Raw genomic sequence first — 23628 nt, forward strand, 5'->3', positions numbered from 1 at the left:
CTTTGGTCAATTTAAGAAAGTAAATTATCATTGAGCAATAGATATTAATTTAACTTTATTTTTTTCCTTTTCAAACGTTTAGCTTTTTTCATATTTAGAAAACAATACACGAAAGCATAGTGAAAGGGATGGATCATGTTCACCGTTTATGAGATCAATGTAGTTCTAAATAAAATTATTGAATAGTTTCACTCGTAGGAACAACAACATTCCAATTCAACTTCTAGCCATAACAATTTATAGGATGTTATGTATTCATATCTACAGATTAATTAGCAATCAACGCTAACATGTATATACTTGTTTACCCTAAAAAGTGGATAACAATTAAATTTATATGTGTTTTAAAGATATGCGGATTAATTCAATACAAATGATAAATTGTGTTGGATTAAACAGATAAAAGACGTAATAAACTATCAAACCAATAAGGAGAGTGATCGCGGACTCAGTAACGTCTTAATGAAATGCCTGCCTTCGATCCCGAACTCACACTAATGAATAACTGATGAACAAAAGTAAGAACTTTGAATATATAGAAAATAAGAGTATATTGCCTTGATATGCGTGTTACAATGTGTCGTTATGAATAATAATCTTTCCCTTTTATATAGTATGGGAGTTTTACCCTAAGTACAATTCTAAAAAAGGAAAAATCTTCCGTTTCGCCGATCACCGATACGAGTCGAAATTCGTGTCGTGATATTCGGTTAGGCACGAACATTACGACCCTTTGTTAGTCATGCGCAGCTATTTGGTAATGTTCTCCGAAGTCTTCAATTTTCAGGTCGGCCCTCAAGGATATGGCCCCGATATCCCCGAGGGTAGGTGCCTTGCCCGAGCCCTAATACGAGGGGTTGTTCGTTCTGACTCTGATACAATACGGTCATGTTCCTGTTCCGATTGGCTCACCGGGAAGACAAGTCATACAACGGGCTCGGTTTTACCCGTATACAATACTTATCCTATTTCATGCGCATAATGTTTTCTATGTTAATGAAAATATAACTTTACAATTTTGAATTCAACTCTTCTTGAACACTTCTTTTGATACAATTTAAAGTAAAAAAATAATTGCAAGTTTTGTTGACTTTTCTTTATTACTATTCTGTCTTTGGTCTTTTTCTTAATTAGAAGTGAATGAAATCCATCCGACCTCATAGTAGGGATTTACCAAATCTGAATACTTGATGTGCGTCATACATGTATGATTTACGTATACGATATATCCTTGTTAGTGTCCATTCATCTCACAAGAGTTTTTCTTACTTCTTATGTTATAGATTTTTATAATATAGTATTCAAAATAAATTCGTAATCTCAAGAAAATATACAAATCAAAAAGAAAAAAAAAAATTCTCTTATTAGTGGATTTCATAATAAGATTCCTCATATATAACAACTATCTAAACTCATAAAAAATAAGAAATTGAAAGAATAAAGCAATTATATATATATATATATATATATATATATATATATATATATATATATATATATATATATATATTAACAGTTCAAGTGGTATACATTAATAAATACTTGTTTAGACAATTAGTAGTTCGATTATTTATTTAATTTTTAATTTAGTACTATATACATGTAACAATGTGAATATACATTACTAGTGCATTATAATAGTTTTTAACATATTATTTACTATATTTATTGTTATTTTAAACTTAGCATGAATAATTATATGTTATTAATTATTATTTATTTATGGTATAAAAGTATACTATTAATGTACATAAGTTAAACTCCTCATGTTCAACATATATATTTATAGACGTACCTCATATTTAAGAAATTTGACATTGTAAATTAACTTTCCTAGTACACCTCTCACACCATCTCCACTCCAGCATCTCGTCGACCCCCTTTTCTCCATTCTCGAGAAAAAAGAAAAAAGAAAACCCAAACCCACTCTTTTACTTTCGACTCTCTTTCTCCTTCTCATTCGCCCTTCTTTCTTCGGACAACAAGTACAAAACTCCTCTAATCCCATCTTCCAATTTTGGCCCTTTCTGCCCCTCTCCCAATTTACGTTACAAAAACACACTGTTTTCTTCTTCGATTCCCAAAATCCAGTCGGTGGTCTAAAACCCCATCACCCCCATTTTTTTCTCATATAAAACACACACACACACACACACACGCATATAATGCTTGTTGATGTCTTTGAAAAATTTCACTCCAAACAAATTTATTTGTACCTGTTCTTCAAAAAATGGATGTGAATAGCAGGGCTTTGCCGTTTCACATCGATCTTAACGAAGCTCCTCTTCCTTCACCTAGGGAAACCGAAAGAGGCCCCTTCTTGGAATATCCTGAACCGGCCCGGGTCAAGAAGGAATCGGTTGAACCGGGTCAAAGAAATGTTGTTCGGGTTTGTTCTTCATGTGAGTTGGGTTCTAGTCGTAGAAGTAGTAGGGACGACCACCAAGAGGAGGAGTGGAAATGCTTTAAGTGTTTGCTAGGTAACAGCAGCGGCGGCGGTGGAGAAAGAGTGAGAGATGGCGGCGGCAGTAGAGGAGGAGGTGGCAGCGGAGTGGGGCTGTTGGATATTAATGCTTCGCCTCCGCGGGAACCGGAGGGGGAACGGGAACGTGTGTTTGTGGACTTAAATGAAGATTTGGTTGTTGCAGGACGAGAAGTGGAGGAGCAAAACCATGGGGCCAAGTATGAATTTTACTTCTTTATTTATCCTTTCTTTTCCGTTTAAAAACGCAAATTACGGGTTTATTTTAGCAATGCATGTTGTATATATACATGAAAGGTTCAAACTTTGTGATTTTGACTTGTGTATCTTGATGTTAGACTGTGATTTTTCTTGTATTTGATTGATACGTTCTTTAGTTCTAAATCTTTGTTAGGTTTCTTAATAGAATAATTGCATACTGTGTGGTGCATTGATAAATAGTGGAGTATTCTTCTTTTTTAAACGATGGTGGTGTTCGGGCCAGCTTGTGTGCACCTCGCCTATTCTATCTGGGGAGAAATCACTTATGGGATTTGATAGTGCAGGAGTAGTCTTTGGACATCCATTCTACGAGCTTCTAAAGGAATTCACTGAAACTGAAATTTGTAATTGAAGTGTGGATCGACGGTTCAATGACTTGAAAGTCTTTACTTTCTGTTGATTCTTCTATATTTTTAACTGGAATTTTAGAAAGTATGAACAAGGCAAAGATTTATATTAAGATCTAATGACCACATTAGAATTCAAACTCTTTTTGGTTCCAAAAGTTAAGTTCTTGTAGCTTTCTTAGCTAGGTTTTCATTGGTTTGTCTTATGAGTCTTATAGAAACAGGGAATAAGATTCCTCTTGATGATTCCCTGTCGATGTCCCTACTATATGTTTTTTTTTGTTGATAAAAAGTCCCTACCATATGTAAATTGTCATATGTTTTAATTATTCGAGGGTGTCACCTTGACCAAAAAACATGAAGAGGGAAACCAATTACTTGACTGCCAATGTATTGACTTCTTCCGTACTAAATGCAAGATATATGCCTATCGGAGCTTTGATATCAGACCAATTCACTGTGCCTTCAACTTAAGTTAGAAGATCCCTGATGGTGCCTCACATTTTTTAGACACCATCGTAGTCCCTTCGTCCTATTTTGTATAGTGTTATTTGACTGAATTAGGAGTTTAAGATGTTAATTTGGCTTAATATTATATATTAGTGGTAGCGGAGTAAAATATGAAAGTAATGTTGGAAAGTTGGTTTGATAAAGTAAAAATTATATCTAAGTTTTAAATTTCAGTATTTACATGAATCTGAATTGTTGATAATTATGGAACTTTTATAGAGTGATATTATTAATAGAATGGTGCAAATGTTTTGGGACGTCTAGAATGGAGCCGTGGAAATTTGGATATTTAGTCCCAAAATGTATTTTTTCTTTTCTCTCTCGCTTCCTAACTATTTAAGGGTCTCCCTACCTACATGTATGAGGTATCTTTCAGGTACTTGCAAAGGTAGTCAGAAAGCTAGATAAAAACAAGAGAAATTTCTTTTGGATGACAATGTTATTAAATGTCATCGCCTCATGATGCAAAGCGAGGGGTTATCGCTGTATTGGGGAAGCCATGCGCTTTAGAAATGTGTGCGCTTCAAACAACGTGGTGCAAAGTGATCCTGACATGAATCCTTATGAAAAAAGTGATCATGTCGTGAAGCAGTCTAGTCCTTGATTCTCAACTTTGAGGAGTTGGGATTAACATCAATGCTATTTTATATTAGATGCTAACCAGAGTTATTTTAGTTGCACTTTTATCATTATATTGCTAAATTCATGTGTTTGGTAGTTTTTAATTTTCCGTAGCTTGTGTATTTCACTTTAACGAAACGTGCACTTCGTTTCTCACTTTTCGCTTTCAGCTTGATAGACCTTGTCTCTTCTTTGCGTTAAACTTTTAAAATCAATTGTTGGATGGTAATAACGAAAGAAATCATACCACTTGGAAGAATGAGATATAGTAGTGTTAAGCATGAAGGACGATGAGGAACGTGGAACTTCTTTTTGGGATAAGTAATCGAGGATTTCAAACTTGACCCCGAAAGCTTGCTTATTAAATGGTTATGGAGGTACAACAGAGAGGAAGAGATGATTTGTGAAGAAGTTAATTAATTAAAGTATGGTGAATAAGTCCTTGTTGTACCAGAAAGTTAATACTTCCTATTTACCCTTAATGGCATGCTTTTATAGCCACAAAAATCTCATGGTCTGTTTTACACCACGAGTTCCAAACATCTTTCTCTGTGCTAACTTCTAAGTCAAAACCGTCCATAAAATGCGACAGAGGGAGTAGCTCACATGGGGTAGGGATCAGGGAACGTATTAGAAATATATGACATGTATTTTTTCATTATCGTGCATTTTGATGTTGTGGATGGAAGGACAGTTAAGTTGGTGGCATAATTCCTGGCTAGGCCATACCTCCTACAGAGCAAGTTATTAGGTTTACTTTGAACATCATGGAGGCGACCACTGCTCAGTGTAGTTCAGAAATGGGTGGGACTGGGTGGGACTAATATTTTAGAAGGAATTGATTGTTTGTTTGACTGGGAAATTGAGATGCTGGCCTCTTTGAATTCAGAAGTTAGTTCAGGTGGATTTTGTCGATGAATCATTGTCATAGATCGCACATTGTACTGGCGGATTCTCAGTGCAGTCATGCTATAGAAAATCTAGATTGGGGAACCGGCGATGTCCGACAATGGCCTTAGAAAATGATTTGGTGAGCTAAAGCTTGAGAAGGTTGCATGTTTTTGTTGGGTGTTGGCTCTTATGCATGTCTTACTCAAAACAATGCAGAAAAGGTGAATGTAGATGTAGATCTGTAGAAGATGCTTTTTCTGTGCAGAAGAAATTGAGAAAAATAGCAAGCACCTTTTTTTGCATTGTCCTAGACAATTGTGGAACAATATCAAATATGTTTTGGGCTGCGATGGGTAATGCGCCAATGACTATGCAGGAATATTTTTGCTGCCTGCATAGGATGTAGAAAATAACTGAGGAAATTATGAGAACAGTCCCTGGTTCTGTGTGCTAGCTGGCATGGATGGGAGGAACCATAGAGAGTTGTTGTATGTAAGCAATAGACCATGAAGGTCAAGATATAAGATTTCATATATTGTCAAAGGGAAGAAAGAACATGAGATCTATATTTTGTTCCAAGTATAGATTAGTAATTTAGCAACTAACCATGAAGGTCAAGGTAGAAGATTTTACACATTGTCTAAGGGAAAAAACCTATTAGATCTATATTATGTTTCAAGTATGGATTAGTAGTTTAGCATCTGGGGTGGAACATAGTGATCTATGATGTTGGAATGAAGACTACGGAAGACCAGGGTTCAAAACTAAAACTAACATGATTTCCCCCCCATTGTCTAAGGATTAATGGGTAGGGTTACTTGATTCCTACACGGGCTGTACTTGTGGGAGGATGTCGGTACCCGGTTGAATAGTCGTGGTGGCATAGGCTGGCCCAAACCTCACAGTGGTTAAAAAAGTATGGTTAGTAGTTTAATCTATTCGTTGACTACTTATCCAAGATAAATTTAGTCTATGTGTTCTCTATTTATAAGAGGTAAATATATTTGTATCTATCACCCCAAAAAGATGAAAAATGAAAAAAGAAAAGAAAAGAAAAGAGGTCTCCTATTTGTCACATGAAAATTATTATTTGTTAGCTTTTGGTTCAACTCATATTGATCAAAATAAAAATGATTCATTAGTTTGGACAGCCAGCAAAGAACACGATTCATTAGTTTGGACAGCCAGCAAAGCTAGGAAATTCTTAGCCAATAATTATTACAACCTGTTAATGAAGAGAACAAATCATTAGGAAACAGATTGGCCTTGGAAAGTGATTTGGAGAAACAAAGCTGCTATTAAAGTTGCATATTTTGGATGGACTGCTGCTTGAGAAGCTTGCCTCAAACGCAGTCTTCAGAGGAGATGTTTTTCACTGTGTAATAGGTGCTATCTGTGTGAGGAAGAGATGGAGACTGTGAACCACCTTCTATTGCACTGCAGTTTTGCTAGACAGTGTTGGGAATTATTCTTCCGTATATGTGGGATCTCATAGATCATGCCTCAAAGTGTTAAGGCTTTATTGTAGTGTTAGCAACAGCAAAGAACACAAAGCATTGAAGCAGATTTAGAGAACCATTCCCTTGTGTATCTTCTGGACTATCTGGCTAGACAGGAATAGAGCTTGTTTTGATGGGCAGAGAGATTAGATTGTTAGAGTTAAAAGAAAATGCTTGCATAATTTGTTTCTTTGGTGTAGTAGTCTAATTGATAATATTGATCACTACCTGGACTTTCTGGAGCAGTTAGAAAAATGTTGTAACTAACTGCATGGATATTCCCAGTGGTGTTTTGTTACTTTTTGGTACCATCTTGGTACTAAAATAATGAACCTTTACCTTATCAAAAAAGAAGTTATTTGTTAGCTTTTGGTAGCATCTCAAAATATTCTTATTTGGATAAATATGGAGTGGCTCATCTCGGATGACTTTTTTTGTTTACTTCTAGGACCTATCCTTGACCATGTTTGCTTTGGTACTTTAGTGAAGGTGATTCTGGTCGTTCTTCTTCTGGATAGGTGATTCTGGTAGTTCTTCTTATGGACAGGTTTTCTTTGTCCATTCTTGTTGCTGCTTCGAGCAAGAAGGTCATGCCTTCAATGGAGAAAAACGACCTTAACTGCGTCTTTGAGCTTTATCTTCGATCATATATTGATGATCTGGATATCTTTATTAGCCTTCAGGACTATACAAAGTTGTTGGGTTGTCTAGATACCTTCCGTTCACTTGGTAGTAATTTGAATTATCTCAATTTCACTCAATGGGAATCTCCATCTTCCATTTACATGAAAATTCCTACTGTATCTTCTCCTCTTATTCCTATTCCTTTTTTGTTAATTAACTTTATTTGGTCGAGAATTAAAAATCTAAGATGATGGATGATATTGTCCCTTTTTCATTGATGTCTGAAAAATCATATGGATAATATTTTAGCTTCGGATTGTTGATCATTTGATTCATTTGCAACTAGTTATTTTTATCTTCAGCCATGAAAGCCAAAATGTAAGTAAGCTTCGCAAGTAATTAAGCTTGGATTCAGGAAAAGCATCTTTTATTTAAAGATTCTGGCCATGCGTACACACTAACCTCCCCAGACCCACACGTATGGGATTAAGCTGGGTTTTTTGTTGTTGTATTCTGGACATGGTAGCACAAAAGTTCCATTCCCTTATTTACTAGAGAGAATTCCATTTGCTTAGGCTTAGTTACATTTCTTCTTTGGAGGAGATTGTTTTGGATGGGCGCTCTTTTTCTCATCCATGAATTTGTCCACTAAGCAAGTTATTTATTAGAAGTATCGTAGGTGCCTTGGGAACTGGAAAAAGATAAAAGGAGAGAAATGAGAATAGCTGGTTTCTTTATTTCCCATGTGAAACTACTACATTTGCGTCCGGTGTAAACCAATTGCCCATTGTTTCTGGAGTGGTTCAACTACACACCTTTTCTGCACATATGGTTTATCTCAAAGAGGTTGTATTTTTTCGGTTTATTGGTATTGGAATGCTGGAAACATCTTTCACTGGAAGTGGTCCGATAATATTATATGCCACTACATAGCTTGGTTCTCTTTGCGCGCACAATTCAGCTATGGAATAATTTCGTGAGGAGAAACTTCGAGAAGAGAAATGAAGTTTATAATCTACCTCTGCGCCTGCTTAATTGATCTTATCACTAGTTAAATAGGGTTAAATCATCCAAAATTTGAATCACTAGTAGACCATCAACACAGAGACACAATATATTCTACGGATCTTTTATCAGTACATGGACAATTATATAGTTTAACGGGCTTTCCAGCTTTGATCGTTGCAGAGAGTGTTGCAAAGGTGAAGTTACTGCCCTTCATTTTCAAACAAAAAGGTGAAGTTACAGCCCTAGGCTGAGGATCCAGGAAATGCAAATTTTGGATGCGCATATTGATTATGGCTGGCTGATGAGAATCAACTGGCATATTGATTATGGCTGGCTGATGAGAATCAACTGGTTTAGGGTTGAGTTGAATAGGTTCATAATAGGGATGCAAATTAAAAGGAAATAAGCTACTTCAATTTTCTTTTAAGATAGGTTAGCAACATGTATATACTCCCTACATTCTTAACATCCATTCCTTTTTTGTGCTGTCCAAAATTTTGTCCACCTTTTAAAAGATAAAACTTTTCTTTTGACACTCATCAATGCTTGCTCGAAACTCATGGAAAAAATGGTATCTCCTTTTATACTATAGGACATGCATGTATCAAAAGTATCTTTGTCTCCACTTTTAATTCATTTCTATTTAAATCTAATAAATGATGTTATTACCTAACGCCGAGATTAAGGGAATAGCAAATTGGATCGATTTGAACATATAAATGTCTTGATCTCCTTTGCAAAATAGCAATGAACTTACTCTGACTAATATAGACGAGGGAGCAATCATGCATTTGAGCATCTTGCAAATCATAATGCAGATCTTATAGATTTATCTACTTATTCTGCTTGACATAACATTTAGTTGTGAAATAACTGTGTTAGCTTATTTCTTTAAATCTAGTGTTCTGTAAAATGAAAGTTATGCTTACAAATCCTTTAGCAGTAATTTATTTTAATCTCAATGTGTTCGGTATAATACGGCTATATATGTAATATTCCTTGACGGTTTTCAACAAGGTTTGAGGGTGTTATTCTTTCGTTATGATTGTGTACAAGCTGTTATACAGAAATTTGACTCATTCTGCTGTTGTCTTCTTTGCTATTTTGCCATAAATCATATTAACTCTTGCTGTATAAGGTATTCTATTTATTGTCATTGTGCAATGCTAATGATTGAACCATGCGAACTTTATTGTTGGTGGTTCAAATTCTTAAGGCAAAGTCACATTTCACCTAGGACAGATTGGACTCTGCTACAACCCTTTCAAAGACAACTTTGCTTATGAAAAATTGTTGATCAAAAAGAATTTGCTCATGAAAGAATGGATATAAAACATTTGTGTAGCCGATTAAGAAAAAGATATAAAACATTTCAGTAACATGAGACATAGAATCTGAGACTCATGCTCTATGCCATACTTATCAAGAAAACGAGCAAGCTGTGTTTCCAGGTTTGGTATTTTAAATCGTTGTCTTACCTTCTTTTTCTGGGGGTGGGGGGTTGGAATTTTTACAGACTTCAATATTTATCATTTTATCTATGTTTCAAAAATACGAAGTTGATGTCTAATATTTACTAAGTTATTCTGTTCTTTCTTTTCCTTTGCCTCGAAGGGTTAAAGGGCACCAGAATGAATCTATATACTTGAGCTTTATTTATTTCCATGTGTTCCTTTCGAGAGAAAAGTGAGCTCTAATGTTGAATGAGGACTAGGCGTATCCATGTGGCAATGAGGACAAAAGCATGCTTTTATCAGTGAATCTGTCCTATATAAAGTACATGGAGTTTTTACTTGTTTTGCTTGCTTGTTGGCTTAAGGCAATTGGCACATAAAAGTGCCTCTACTGAAACACGAGTAAAAGGAATTAACATTTTATTTCCTTTTTGAAGAAGAAAATTACTTGTATTGCTTGATTCCTTACACTTTCTTCCATTAAAAGCGGAACACAGACTTAGAAGTCCTATTAATTGGTAACTTACATTTATCAAAAACAGAAAAGGAAAAAAGAAAAAGAATAGTATATGGTAATAGTATATCTTACTATAAATGATATCGTTCTTGAAGGCTTTTCCTTAAATTTCTAACAGACAAGGTGCACAGTTGTGCTTTGGTTTAAGAAATTGTAGCTTAATCTGTTATACGTGGGTTGCTTAACTTATGCAGTTCCATATCTTTTAATTTCTTTCCTTTTTTTGATAATCGAGAGTTCCCCGAGGACAAGTGGTGCACGTTTCGAAACTCGGTGCATAATGAGCCTGCCTTCTACTTCTCCACTTATATACTGGGCTTTTGTCTGCAACTCGGTTTGAACCCATAACGAGTGCCTAATCAACGCATCACTCGCTATGATCTTACCATAATGTCGCACCTAAGATTTGAACCTGGGACCCAGAGCAATTTTATAACTATTTTGTTTGTGCATACTGTAGGGTAAGCAAGCAGTAGATGCTATACCTTCTCTTGTACTCTTTTCTTTTATCTCCTCAATAGATTCTTTTGTCTTGCCTAGAGCTCATTGACATTCTCTCCCCTAGCATTTTTCTATTTGGTTGATTGAGTTACATTTGTGGAGAGCGATATCGTTCTATAGCTCCTTTAGTTATGTGTATAATCCCGTATGCAAGGTTTTTCCCTTTTTTGTAAAATGGTAAGTTAATATACTTTTCAAATAAGCTTTTTGTGGCTGATTGCAAAAAACCTGTACTTTTCTTCAAAATTTAGTTCTTTAGGTAGTGAAAATTGTAATCTCTTCTTATTCTTACATGTGATTGAGTGGGTCATTACTACTTGGCTTTGAAATTGTTCGATGCTTTTAATTTGATATGTATTTCTATGACCTTCAGATCAGAAACCTTTACGAAGTTATACCTTATATAGGTTGTACCTAAAGGTGTGGCTTAGGCGTCAATCAAGTGGGTTAAAACCATGAGACATCAGGGGTTTAAAGAGTCAAAAGTGCTGGGCAATTTCTTGCCATCTGCCTAAGCCCTAAGCATACTAGCTCGGACACCACTGTTATAAAACAAAGTTATACCTTATATAGGTAGTGGTGGAGTTGGTGAAAGTACGAGTCAATGACCAATATGCTTGCAGATTGATCTAGACTCATCCTTTGTACATGCACATAATGCACCTTTCTTCCATATGCATACCACCTTTATTATCATGTTTAATTGAAATTCTTTCTATTTGTTGGAGAGTAACTCTTTGTTATGGTATCAATTGAATTCCTTCTTCTGCTTTTGGATGTGCGAAAATAGTATTTACTTCCATTTGCTTATAGATGTAAAGTTTTTGTCAGATATTCTTTTTGGATGGTTTCAGTAACTTTGGAGAATTACTAAATGTGAGATTGATCTAATTAAAAGAACATGGAACAAAATAAAGGTTCCTCAGTATGTTATTGTACAATAATCCACGTCATTAACATTTCCCAGATTTGCTGTATGGAGGCACAAGCAGGTCCATTCTTTTATTCTTACTACCAAGAGGTTCAGCTGTGTTTTAGAGAATATTGATTTTTTCTGCACGGATATTTTTGGCAAACCATGAAGAAGTAAATGTCTTCCTTGACGCTACTCCTTCTGTCTTCTTTTTTTATTTATCATGTAAATGTACTCCTGTCTTCTTTCTCCAACTTTAATGACTTGGCTGCATAAAGTAACATTTAAATTCTGTTTGCATTAGTCTTCCTATCTTAAATCTAGTTGGATTGGTAATGTATTTGGATATTTAAGTGCGATTTTCTTTCATAATATCGAAATGCGGTAGAGCAGGTTTATCTAATGCTTTGAATTCAATTTTTTTTTCCTGGGCGTGCTGCTTTAGGAGTAACTGGGGCATTTTAATTGATATTATGAATATTGTTGGTGTTCACAGAGTTCAAGCTATGAAAAGTTCCTTTTCTACTGGCCATTCCTTCAATGCCCCAACAAGCTCTTTTTTGGTATATAGGGAGAATATATTTAATTTTCAGAAGACTTCTCTTACGGGGGATATTCATATGTCACAAATAGAGGACGCAGTACTCCATAGACCTCATTCTGACCACATAAACCTAAGCATGACTGATCCAATATTGATGTATGATTCAAGGTATCGGGCATGTCATTTTACTGCAAAGAACTGTGTTCCACAAAGTGCGAGTCAAGTTTATCTTCAAGGCCTTAGAGAATATATTGCTGGGATGGGAGGTTCTTTAGGTGATGGTTGGCATGTGGAGTTTAAGTATTGCGACAAAAGATGCAAGACATATGCAGTATATGTTGGACCAGACGGAAGTCCCTTTGAGTTGCTTGATGATGTTGCTCGACATTTGGGGTTGGATCACTCCATGGAGGTTGAGAATGGAGGTAATGGATTTACTTTTGTTCATGAGGGATTATCAAATATCCCAAGGAGTAAAGAAGCTTCAGGTTCTGCTAAAGCTCGCAAGAGTGGACAGAGTCGAAGTTCTCCTGGGAGCAGCTTCTTCCGTAATGGTAGCTCTATCTTCAAGTGTATATATCCAAGTGTATGTTCATCCTATTACTTATTTGGTTTATACTGCCCTGCTAGTTTTTGTAATTCTAATCTCCTTATTGTTGGAAGAATCAGTTAGTTTGTTCTGTCTTAAGTACTTGGCAGTCTTACTGACTAACATTTGACTGTTCTTTCAGGATGTCTTTCCAGTTCAGTTTCAGGACTTCTTTCTTATTTCAGCTGGAAATATTGACCCCCGACCATCATATCACAGCACTAGCGAGATATGGCCTGTGGGTTACATATCTAGCTGGCACGATAGAATTACAGGATCTTTTTATGTTTGTGAGGTTGCAGATGGAGGTGATCCTGGCCCAGTTTTCAAGGTCAGGAGGTACCCATGCACCCTGCAGTCTATCCCAATTGGTTCGACGGTCCTTTTAACATCTAAAGGGGATTCACATATTGGTGAAGATAATGTGGAAAATTGTAATTCAGCAACTTCTAGGCTTGTTGATGAGGAGAGTATTTCTATCCAGGTGATGCTGGAAGAATGCAGCCCACCAGATCTGAATAATGACACTCATGCTGCTGAGAATCTGCAGAGGGTGAATTCATTACCTGGAAACTTCGGAAATATATGTCCTGGTATTATTGGTCAAGGGGATAGTGTAGGGGAATTTCTTGTGGAAGGGAGATCATCATCATCTGTGTGGGAAATGGTTTCCCAGACTCTTCTGCATGCATACATTGATGCTTATAAGCAAAAAGGTGTAATTCAATTCTGCTGTAGTCATGATGTATATAAAATGGATGAAAAAGAGCCGAGTGAAATTGGTTCATTATCCAAGTTCTCTTACTTAGGTGGTCCCTTCAATTTCCCAAGACTAGCGCAGAGCAACTTTGAGTTTAAAATTGCTTGTGAGATGTTGATGAAGTGGTTAGAGCAAGACAGATTTGGACTAGAGGCAGACTTTGTGCAAGAAATTATTGAACAGCTTCCTGGTGTGTGTTCTTGCTCAAATTATAGAATTGTTACTAAAAGAAAGCACAACACAACTCTGCAGACAGTCGGAAGTGGGTTCCTGCAGGCTAAAAGAAAGAATCACATGCAGGATGAGACGGAAGCTTTTGAATCTTTCAGAATTTCTGGAACACGCAAAAAGCATCTGGAAGACTCTGACATCAGAGGTCCCTGTCCTTCAGGAAAGCCATTTAGCGCAAAGATTCCAAATTTTTTGATAGGTGACGCGCTCCAGGTATTTTGAGACTTTCGAGTTTGTTGTCTACAAAGGAATTGGATATTCCATATACTTACTATCTTTTTATTGTTTTTTCAAAATCAAATGTGTTTAGGTTTGGGAATTCTTGTTGAGGTTTTCAGAGGTCTTGGGGCTGGAAGCTCCATTTTCATTTGAAGAAATTGAGGAGGAATTAGTTAGTCCATGGATAGACAAAACAAGTTCAATGGAAATGCCTGGATTTGAGATCCAAGATGTCAGAGAGATCACCTTATTAAGAGGTGAAATGGACTCTCTGTCTGGTAGATTGGGTTTTCATCAATATAGCCGATTTACTGGTCTTCTTTTGGCAAAACTTCATGGTCTACTGCTCAAAGCTCTTGTCACCGAGCTGCTCTCAAAAGTTGCTGTCTATGTAGATCCGAATTTCGGTGCAGGAGGATTCAAATCTAAAAGAGGCAGGAAAAAAGATGCTGACAATTTAGCTAGTCTTAAGAAAACTAGACTTGATATGCTTCCCATTAATGAAATTACATGGCCTGAAATTGCTCGGAGGTACATGTTAGCGTTGTTATCCATGGAAGTTAACCTTGAGTCTGCAGAAATTGCTTGCCGAGAGAGTGGGAAGGTTTTCCATTGCTTACAAGGTGATGGTGGGATACTTTGCGGCTCTCTTACGGGAGTTGCTGCATTAGAGGCGGATGCAATGGTAAGATCGATTCATGTGCTGTTTGTTATAGCACATGGTTCCTCTCTTGATTTGATGAGCTAAAGTTTTTGTCAACTGAAATTTAAATAAGAACTTTTTGCTGTTTTTTTCCTTGTTTTCATGTCATCAAAGTAGTTTATCTTCCATCACAATTCTTGATGATGCTATGGCATGTGTTGCCAAAACCTCTAATTGATTTCACATGATACGATTAAGGCCCGTTTTTTGGACTTATCAGAATCTCAAGATGTAATTAATTTTTAAGAAATGCAAATGAACTATTTTGTGAGGCAAAATCTAACATAAGTCAGTCTTTAAAAGTGTTTAGGGTGTCGGTTTTCTTACTTGTGAAGGACACCAAGTAATTAACTTTTCAAAAATAAAAAAACATCTTAACTTGGAAAACTTAATGCGAAATACTACTAACCACCAGTTTAGAATTACAAAATATTTCGAGTAATTAAAAAGTTTGGTCAAAGAAAAATCTGTTTGACTCGCTAAACAGTAACCAAGTCCCCCCCCCCCCAAAGGGAGGAAGTAATAGTTGATTATGGTGCATTAAGAACATGCAAGTATGTCAGAAACATCTACCATTTCATGTGCATTGCTATTACATGCTTAACAAGTTAATAACAAATATAAGCTCATTCTGTGAAGTAGATACTTGTTATATGGTGCAATCTCTGACGTGATGTAGTAACCGTAATATATGAGAATATGTCTCTTTTAAGCCGCAATGCTAAAGTTTATGCCTGTCGCATGTAGGCTGTAGCATTCTCATTCTCTATACTGAAAGTATTGTCTATGATAGTTTATTGAAGTGTGCTTATCAAACAAAAATTGATAGTTGATTGAAGTGTTGGGGAAAATCACCCACATACAAGGTGCATACAGAAAATATAGTCTTACAGAAAAAAAAAGACGTGGGAAAACGTGATTCTCCGGAAAGAGCATCCAATCATCAATATCAGTTATCATATTTGTTCCAAAGTGTATGGGAAACAGTAGTGTGCCAATAATATCCTCTACAAATGTTTGTTTTTCGGTTGTGATCTGTAACTTGAACTGTTGCATACTATTGATTTATAAATCTTTTAGTAAGTGTTGTTAATACATATATCCTTTAGTTGAGATTATTCTGTTGGTACTTTAATCCATATGGAAAAACTCTAAAGAGGAGATCTCTCAAAAGTTATTTCTGCAGTCTTGAGGGTTTACTACAGTCAACTTAATAGTTTAAGCTTCTTGCCAATGTTAAATTGATGCGTTTGTTCTTGTCATACCTGCTTTGTGTTTCATACCCTACTTGAAGAGTGCCTTTGTTGTGTCCATTTTCGAGCCCATTTGGCTGTGCTGTCTCTTCTTTACTAAATACACTTGCTTCTCCTGTTATCTGAGGTCTGTCAAAATTAAGATATTCTGAAGTGCGTGATTTCAGCTTCTTGCAGAGGCTACAAAGAAAATATTTGGATCACTTAAGAGTGGTAGCATTTTTGTTGCCATTGATGAGAAAGAGTCTGATGCCAAAGGAGTTGGTGCTGATGATGGAGTCCCAGAGTGGGCAAAGGCGCTGGAGCCAGTAAGGAAGCTACCTACAAATGTCGGGGCTCGAATTAGAAAATGTATCAATGAGGCTTTGGAAAAAGATCCACCTGAATGGGCAAGAAAAATATTGGTGCACTCTATCAGTAAGGAAGTTTACAAGGGAAATGCATCAGGGCCAACCAAGGTGCTGCATGATGAATATCTTGAATATATACTGAATGTGTCAGCTTTGTTAAACGACTTATTTTTTTAAATCAATATTAACTGAATGCAGAGAGCAGTAATTTCTGTCCTGGCTGATGTTAACCGCGAAAATACTTCGCCCAAACCTGAGAAGGAAGAAAAGGTAAAGAGTGCTAGCTCTGTGTCTGATATCATTATGAAACAATGCCGGATTATACTACGGCGAGCTGTTAAAGAAGATAAAGATAAAGTCTTCTGCAATCTTTTGGGGAGAACAGTTCTGAACCCTAATGATAATGACGATGAGGGGCTTCTTGGGCATCCGGCAATGGTATCTCGGCCTTTAGACTTCAGGACCATTGATCTAAAGTTGGCTGCTGGATCCTATGGGGGATCACATGAATCTTTCATCGATGATGTGCGGGAGGTAATGCTTTTAACATATATGTGTGGTCTCAATGATGCGTTAAGGAGAATATGAAGATCCAATTCTGGTTTCTCAAATAAGATTTTAGTTGCAGTTTGAAATTTTGTGTAATTGTTGGCATCCATGTTCTTTGATGTCTGGGATTTGCTGGATCATTTTACTTAGAAAGATGCATGATTAGCCCAAGTGTTTCTGCAGATTTTCGTTCAATCCTTTTCGTTTTCCTTCAATATTTCAAAATTGCTTATTCTTTGTTTCTTTTAGGTTTGGCATAATATACGGACTGCATACTGCAATAAGTCCAATTTGCTTGAGTTAGCCGGATCCTTATTGCAGAAATTCGAGGAAGATTATGAAAATGAGGTTTGTTGGTCTTCTAGCCTTTCCTTAGGCTTGTGTTATCCTATTATTTTAAGCCACAGTAAGGAATCGCTTTGCCTTTAAACTTTTTTATAATGTTTGTTCCCTTTTAGATAAGCATGATGTTTGTTCCCATTAAGATAAGTAGCGAAATGATACTGCCTGAAGGTAATTCAAATCTTTAGTTTAGGAAAGGAGTCCGCTCCAAGAGTTAATCTTCTTTTATCATAAAAATCTGATGCAGTTTGAAAGTGTCGTGGTAGTTCAGTTCGAAAGGAAAGGCAGTTGAGGCAGTCCCCGATATGTTAAGATCCTCTCGCTAGTCTTCTTTATATCCTAGCATGAATGATTAATGCTTCTTGAGATTGCTCAACAAGCCGCAAAAGATGAGCCATATGGTACTAGAGTTGGTCCATTTGCTTTTTCCGCGCTTTGATTCAAAAACCTATAGAATATGATATTGTTTTTGGGGATATTTGATTTTGAAAGTTATCCAATGCAGTGCAGTTTTTTTATAACCTATTATTTTGGTTGAGCAGTTGAGCCTTGCTCCATTGAGTGTGTGATTCAACTTCTTCTTTGGTTATACTAGTAGTCGTGTTGTCATTCTTGTTGTTTAACTAAGCTTTGGCTTGCTCATTTCTCCCCAGGTTCTTCCCTTAATCCAGAAAATTGAGTGTTCAAATGACGGTAGTTTAAGCAGTGAAGATGCAAAAGTGAGAGATGAACTCCTCGCTCATGTGAATGAGAGCTTACTTCCTAAAGCTCCTTGGGAGGAAGGACTCTGCAAAGTATGTGGCATGGATAAAGATGATGTCAATGTTCTTCTTTGTGATGGTTGTGATTCGGAGTACCATACATATTGCTTAGATCCTCCACTTATTAAAGTTCCTGATGGGGAGTGGTATTGCCCATCTTGTGAAACGAAGGAATCACAGTCCCGGAATGCTTCAGGTTTTCAGATTCTTCGTCAATGCGTTAAAAGGAGGTTGCACAGGAAACTAACTCACAAGTTTATGGAGGAACTTTCTCAATTATCGAGAACCATGGAGTTGAAGGAATATTGGGAGCTTTCACTGGAGGATGTACGTTCTTCTACTTTCTTCTCTATTTATATGTTGACATCATAATGTTAGTTTTATCTTACCCTGTTTGCAGTTGGAAGATGTATGAAATAATATTATTGCTTGATCCTTGAAAGGATTAGCATTTGTCTCACGTCTTCCTTTTTGTTTCTGAAACGTCTTCCAAATTTAATTGACCCGTAGATTATATTGGTAGTAGTAGAAGAATTTCTTAAAGTAATTATTGGAGTTTGTCTCAAAATGTATTCGACCGTTGACATGTCACTCGTTAAATTTGTATAACATGAGAAAATGCATGGAATTGTTAAACAAGTGCTGAAGGATTTGTAGATATCTGAAATTCATGTGTCATAAACAATTGTATGGGTTTGTCTACATAAGTCCAGTTTGCACTGGAACTTGTGCACATTTTACTTGCTTGCACTGTTTCTTGGCATGCTGATAGAAGGCTTCAACCTAAATGATGTCTCCACCACAAAGCAAGTTAAGCTAATTTGTGCAAAGAGGTGATGGTGTCCATTTGAGAAGTCGTAAGTGTAAGATCTGCGGAGTAAAAAATTTTTGTCTCATAATGACCACCGAATAATACTTCGGACAACTTTAAAAGCCTCCCTCAAACAATTTTAGGAACATTTTTCCACTGCTATTCCTGTATGCTCAAAGCTTCTCCATTTAATCTTGCTGGCACTCGTGCATTCAGCTTTTGGGTTTTGGCGGAAGGAAGGGCTACTAAATAAATGATTTCCCTTGCAGTCTTCATTTTCAATGTAAGTAACACCATATGCATGCTTGTCCTTCGCCACTCCTGTTTTGTTCCCAGTTGCTTTAGGTTCTTCCCTAGCCTCTTCTGATCTCTGCTTAGACCACTGAGCTTTGTACGTACATACATGTTTAATGTTCAATTTTCATTTGATGAATTTATGTGCAAATGCTAGTCTTCTAATTTATCTGTGTGATGAGAATTCTGCCTCATGCATGAATATTTTGTTAAATTCTAGGATTGCGTACTAAGCCTAACAACGAAGTAGTACATGAATTATGTGCAGCTTTTCCTAACCTAATTTGACATGTACAATTTCTTTCTCAATGATGCAGAGAATTTTCCTTCTTAAATTCTTGTGTGATGAGGTGCTGAATTCAGCCATTCTTCGTGATCACATTGACCAAAGCGCCTCTCTGTCGGCTGAGTTGCAGCAGAAACTGCGTAGCCTCGGTGCTGAACTGAACCTTCTAAAATGCAGGCAGGAAATTTTGACTGCAAGCCTTGCAAAACTGAGTAGTAATGCTCGGAACAGTGGAGACACAGGATCAGACGCATTAGCGTCTCTACGGTCCAATGACTGTAAACTGAAGGTGCAGGAGCCTGACAGTGGCAGCCATAACTCGTCCATCTCTGGTGGTTGCAAACAGCTGGATAGTGGCACTCAACAAAATGAGTGTAATGATTACAGCAAACAACCCTGCTTGTACGGTTCAAAAAGTATTCAGGACAAAACTTGTGCAAGTGGCAGCAATCAAATTAGAAACTCTCCTGATTCGATCAACCATTTACATCAACAGCAGTCTGTGAAGGAGAATACTGGGTCTAAGAATACTTCATCCCATGCAAAATGTGGTGCCACTGAAGCTAGTTTGCAAAATGACTTGTTCATATCTAACCCCCAACAAGAAAATGACCAAATTCCTGGCAATTGTTTGGAGTCGGCTCAAAATAGTTCAAACGGCCTGGTGCCGTCTGCTGCTCACTTTGTGTCTGGCAATACTTTGTCAGGCTCCATCAGCAACCATATGGTTGAGCACACACCTACCACAAAATATAGCCGTCAGTGTTCCATACAAGCTGACCCAAATTTGGCCCAAGCGTATCTTCTTGAGATATCCGCTCTGAAGAATGAGATTCGTGCTTTGGAGGACTCAATTGTTGCCAAAGAATTAGAACTTCAGGAGGTTTCTGTTAGGAAGAAATACATGGGACAGGATTCTGAGGGCAGACTCTACTGGACTTTTGGCAGGTCTAGTTCTTCACGGTTAGTAGCTAATGCAAGTACAAGCACCCAGCCAGAGTCCTCTCGACATTTGTGGTCTTATGGTGTAGAAAGTTCAAGACAAAGTGGTATTTTAGATTCATCTGCTCCTTGGGAGAATATGGGCGTGCCTAATCTTGGTCAGTGGACATCTTATCAATCTGATGCTGAGATTGAAAAACTTCTTCGATGGCTAAGAGATAATGATGTGAGAGAAAGAGAATTGAAAGAGTATATTTTGCAGTGGCGGAGCAATAGAACCAAGGAATCCAGCTATTCGGAAAGTCATATGCATAACAAGGTAAGAGAGAGCACTTCTGTGCCCTCTGAAGATTCTGGTTCCTGTTTCAATTCTGATTCTCTCGTCAGCAGAGCCGTTGCTGCAATTAAATTGAAAATTAGTGGTTGTTTAGCAGAGGAGGAAATGGATATCTGTAAGGATATGGGTGTCAAAGTGAGAGTCTCCTGTGATGGTGGATTGTACAGGTGCGAGTGTCTAGAACCATTATGGCCGTCTAGACCTCATTGTCTCTCATGCCACCAAACGTTTTCCACTGCTGAAGAACGCCTGAAGCATGCAAATGACAAGTGCAGGATTGGTTCAACCATTCAGGGTAGGGGGGAAACAAATGAACGACCCACCAAGCGGAAAAGAATAGCAAAAAATGAAACGCTGCAGGATGATTCTTTGAGCAATATTGATGTTTCTCAAGCTTTCAAGAGCAAGAAGCTTGGTAATGATGAAGCATCTAGGAGGGACAAGCATGTTAATGCACCGGCTCCTGCTGAGAATCAAACCAAACAAGATTGTCCATTTAAGTTTGAGGAGATCAAAGGACAGTTCATCACTCAGAGGTCACTGAAGGAGCTGGTAAAGGACATAGGACTCATTGGATGTAATGGTACACCATCATTTGTTCCATGTGCATCCCTATATCTCAGTGATCCTGCCCTTGGATTGATCTCCCAAAGGGAAGATCAGGTATGTGCAGGATATTCTGCAGATTTGCTGTCTTCAGAGCAGGAATCACAAAATGGAGCCAATATTTCTCGCACTAATAACTTAAATATCTCAGACAATCCAAATTGTACTAGAAATGGCTTAGCTGAGGTGGGACCAATGTCCGAGAGACTAAATTCTGCAACCAAGAGGGGGGGAGATCAGTTTTCTTTTACAAAGGATAAAATATTTGATTTTGGGGCTAATAAGTACTTTGTTATTCCGGAATTCTCTCTACATCCTTTAGTAGGTCGGGCTTCTGAAATTTTACAGTGTCTTAAAATCAACTTGCTTGACATGGATGCGGCTTTACCTGTAGAAGCTTTGAGAGTGTCAAGGTCACAATCAGAGAGAAGACGTGCATGGCGTGCTTTTGTGAAATCTGCAGCTACAATTTATGAGGTAAATGTTTCACTCTTTCTACTGAAATTAGATTGTACGATAAGATTGAGTATGTGCGTATTCTTTTTCTTTGAAGGATGCTCTTGTGCTCTAAAATGCTTTCTCAGACTTGTGAGCCTTTTGAAAGTTATGTTCAGCTGTGCTAGTTCATGAGGTCATAATTCTGCAATCTGTGTGCATATACAGTTTATTTATCTTATATTTTGCAGTTCAACTCCCTCCCAACTGCCTTTCTTAGGCTTTCTGAGCATTAAGTCTATGCGTTCCTACATAGACCCCCTGGACTTTGGTTCCATTCAATTGCAAAGGTAATACAGCATGGGATGTGGGGTAGGCATATGTCACTAGTTTGGATTCTCTGTATTTAAAAGAAATGGATAGAGAGGGAGCATTACAAACCGTATTTCGAAGCTGGAAGCAGAAGATTTCTTGATTATCAAAGAAGAAGAAGAAGAAGAAGAAGAAGAAGAAGAAGAAGAAGAAAAGTTGTGTTCCTAGATATAAACAGAATATATTTCTTGTGCTAAATCACATAATAATTTCTTTGTTAGATAAACCTCTCAGCGAATTTCTCTGTTTTCTTCTTTTTGGTTCCAAAAATCTCATTCAGGGAATTTCTCTGTTTTCTTCTTTTTGGTCCCAAAAATCTCATACTTAAGATTGCTCATTTATGTCCTTCAGATGGTCCAAGCCACAATAATTCTAGAGGACGCCATCAAAACTGAGTATTTGAGAAATGAATGGTGGTATTGGTCATCACCTTCAGCTGCAGCAAGAATCTCCACACTCTCAGGCCTCGCTCTCCGCATGCATGTCTTGGACTCTGCTGTTTTGTACGAGAAACTTTCATGTCAAGATGCTTCAGAGACAGATTGCAAAGAAGAAAGAGAACCTCCTCATAATTCTGTCCCCACAAACACAGGCAGCCCTTCAAGGCAAAAGCTGCTCGACTCAGAGCCTGCTGAGACTTCGAGACCCAAGGGCACCAGGACAAGCAAGAGGAGAAAAGATTCAGGTGGGTAAAACTGGAAACAGGCTTCAGGTTTGCAGGAAATGAAGCAGAACATTGTGATCTGCAGTTTTACCAAGGAATTCACTGTACCCTTATCTATACCAGCCAGGCCAATGCCTGTACAGCAGTTGAAACGATTTAAGCAGAAAGGACTTGCATAAGGGGTGTAGCAATTCTATCCAAAAATGCGGGAGCAGCTGTACACTAACTCTATCTATTGTTTGGCAACTCGAAAGATGCTGTTTTGCTCTTGATTTGGGAGACCAAATTCTTGCTTTGAAGGAGGAACAGAGACTTCTTTTGACACACAGCCTCTCTCCTCGTATACATGTACAAGGCCTTTATGCTGATAAAATTGTGCATTTGGGCATTATCATACTCTTGAGATACAGATTGGGGGGAGGGGGTGTTAAACAGTTCCACCTGATGTACATAGAAAAGCAAGTTTGAGCAGTTGTTAGTCCATTTTGTAAATAAGCTTTTTATATAGACAAGTGATGTTGTTCATCAGATACCTTCCTGATAAATGAAAAGGCAACAAGTCTTCTGATATCATACTATCAGCTTTATCTAGACTTAGCAAAAAGAGAGAAGTTTTCTGGAAGTGTTATTCTGCAAATGGATTAAGTGCTGCTTCCCCCCCCCCCCGGGCGTGTTTTACTTTTCGAAGGTCCAAAGTCCAATTTGATTTTATTTTAGATAACTGTCTTCTACAGTAATGTTAAGTGATTTAAAAACTAGATAAACAGATACACGGGTGTATATAATGTATCATTCTAATGTATTATAGCAAAGGAAAATTCCTTTGGGCCACACCACTTTTGGCCACAATGACTCAAATGGGGTTATTAAAGTAAAATCATATCCAAATTAGGGTTTATGGACAAACTTTATATCGAAAATGCCCTTACCACTAGGTTTGAATTTCTCTCCA

General features: G+C 37.3%; 1 protein-coding gene across 2 annotated transcripts; it reads left to right on the top strand.

The window, feature by feature from the left end:
• The first annotated feature begins 1836 nt into the window (after nt 1–1836).
• On the top strand, nt 1837–23249 carry LOC104095810 (methyl-CpG-binding domain-containing protein 9). 2 transcript variants are annotated; one of them, XM_070186285.1, is made up of 11 exons: nt 2549–2682; nt 11683–11801; nt 12125–12758; nt 12904–13965; nt 14063–14656; nt 16095–16385; nt 16476–16811; nt 17076–17174; nt 17822–18256; nt 19352–21682; nt 22364–23249. In XM_070186285.1, the coding sequence occupies exons 2-11, from the start codon at nt 11794–11796 to the stop codon at nt 22703–22705; spliced, it is 6132 nt and encodes a 2043-aa protein (XP_070042386.1). In that variant the 5' UTR covers nt 2549–2682; nt 11683–11793; the 3' UTR covers nt 22706–23249. The 2 variants fall into 2 exon arrangements, with proteins under 2 accessions (XP_009600325.1, XP_070042386.1); XM_009602030.4 differs by lacking the exon at nt 11683–11801 and having other exon boundaries at nt 1837–2682.
• Nucleotides 23250–23628: the final 379 nt, after the last annotated feature.

The sequence above is a fragment of the Nicotiana tomentosiformis genome, chromosome 10, assembly GCF_000390325.3.
Source record: "Nicotiana tomentosiformis chromosome 10, ASM39032v3, whole genome shotgun sequence".
Lineage (NCBI taxonomy): Eukaryota > Viridiplantae > Streptophyta > Magnoliopsida > Solanales > Solanaceae > Nicotiana > Nicotiana tomentosiformis.

What these genes read in the sequence shown, in the direction of transcription:
- LOC104095810 (XM_009602030.4), top strand. Translation starts at nt 2,231, where the DNA reads ATGGATGTGAATAGCAGGGCTTTGCCGTTTCACATCGATCTTAACGAA. An exon ending in TCAAGTGTATATATCCAAGT is followed by an intron (nt 12,759 to 12,903) that starts GTATGTTCATCC and finishes CTGTTCTTTCAG; the next exon opens with GATGTCTTTCCAGTTCAGTT. An exon ending in GGGAGCTTTCACTGGAGGAT is followed by an intron (nt 18,257 to 19,351) that starts GTACGTTCTTCT and finishes TCAATGATGCAG; the next exon opens with AGAATTTTCCTTCTTAAATT.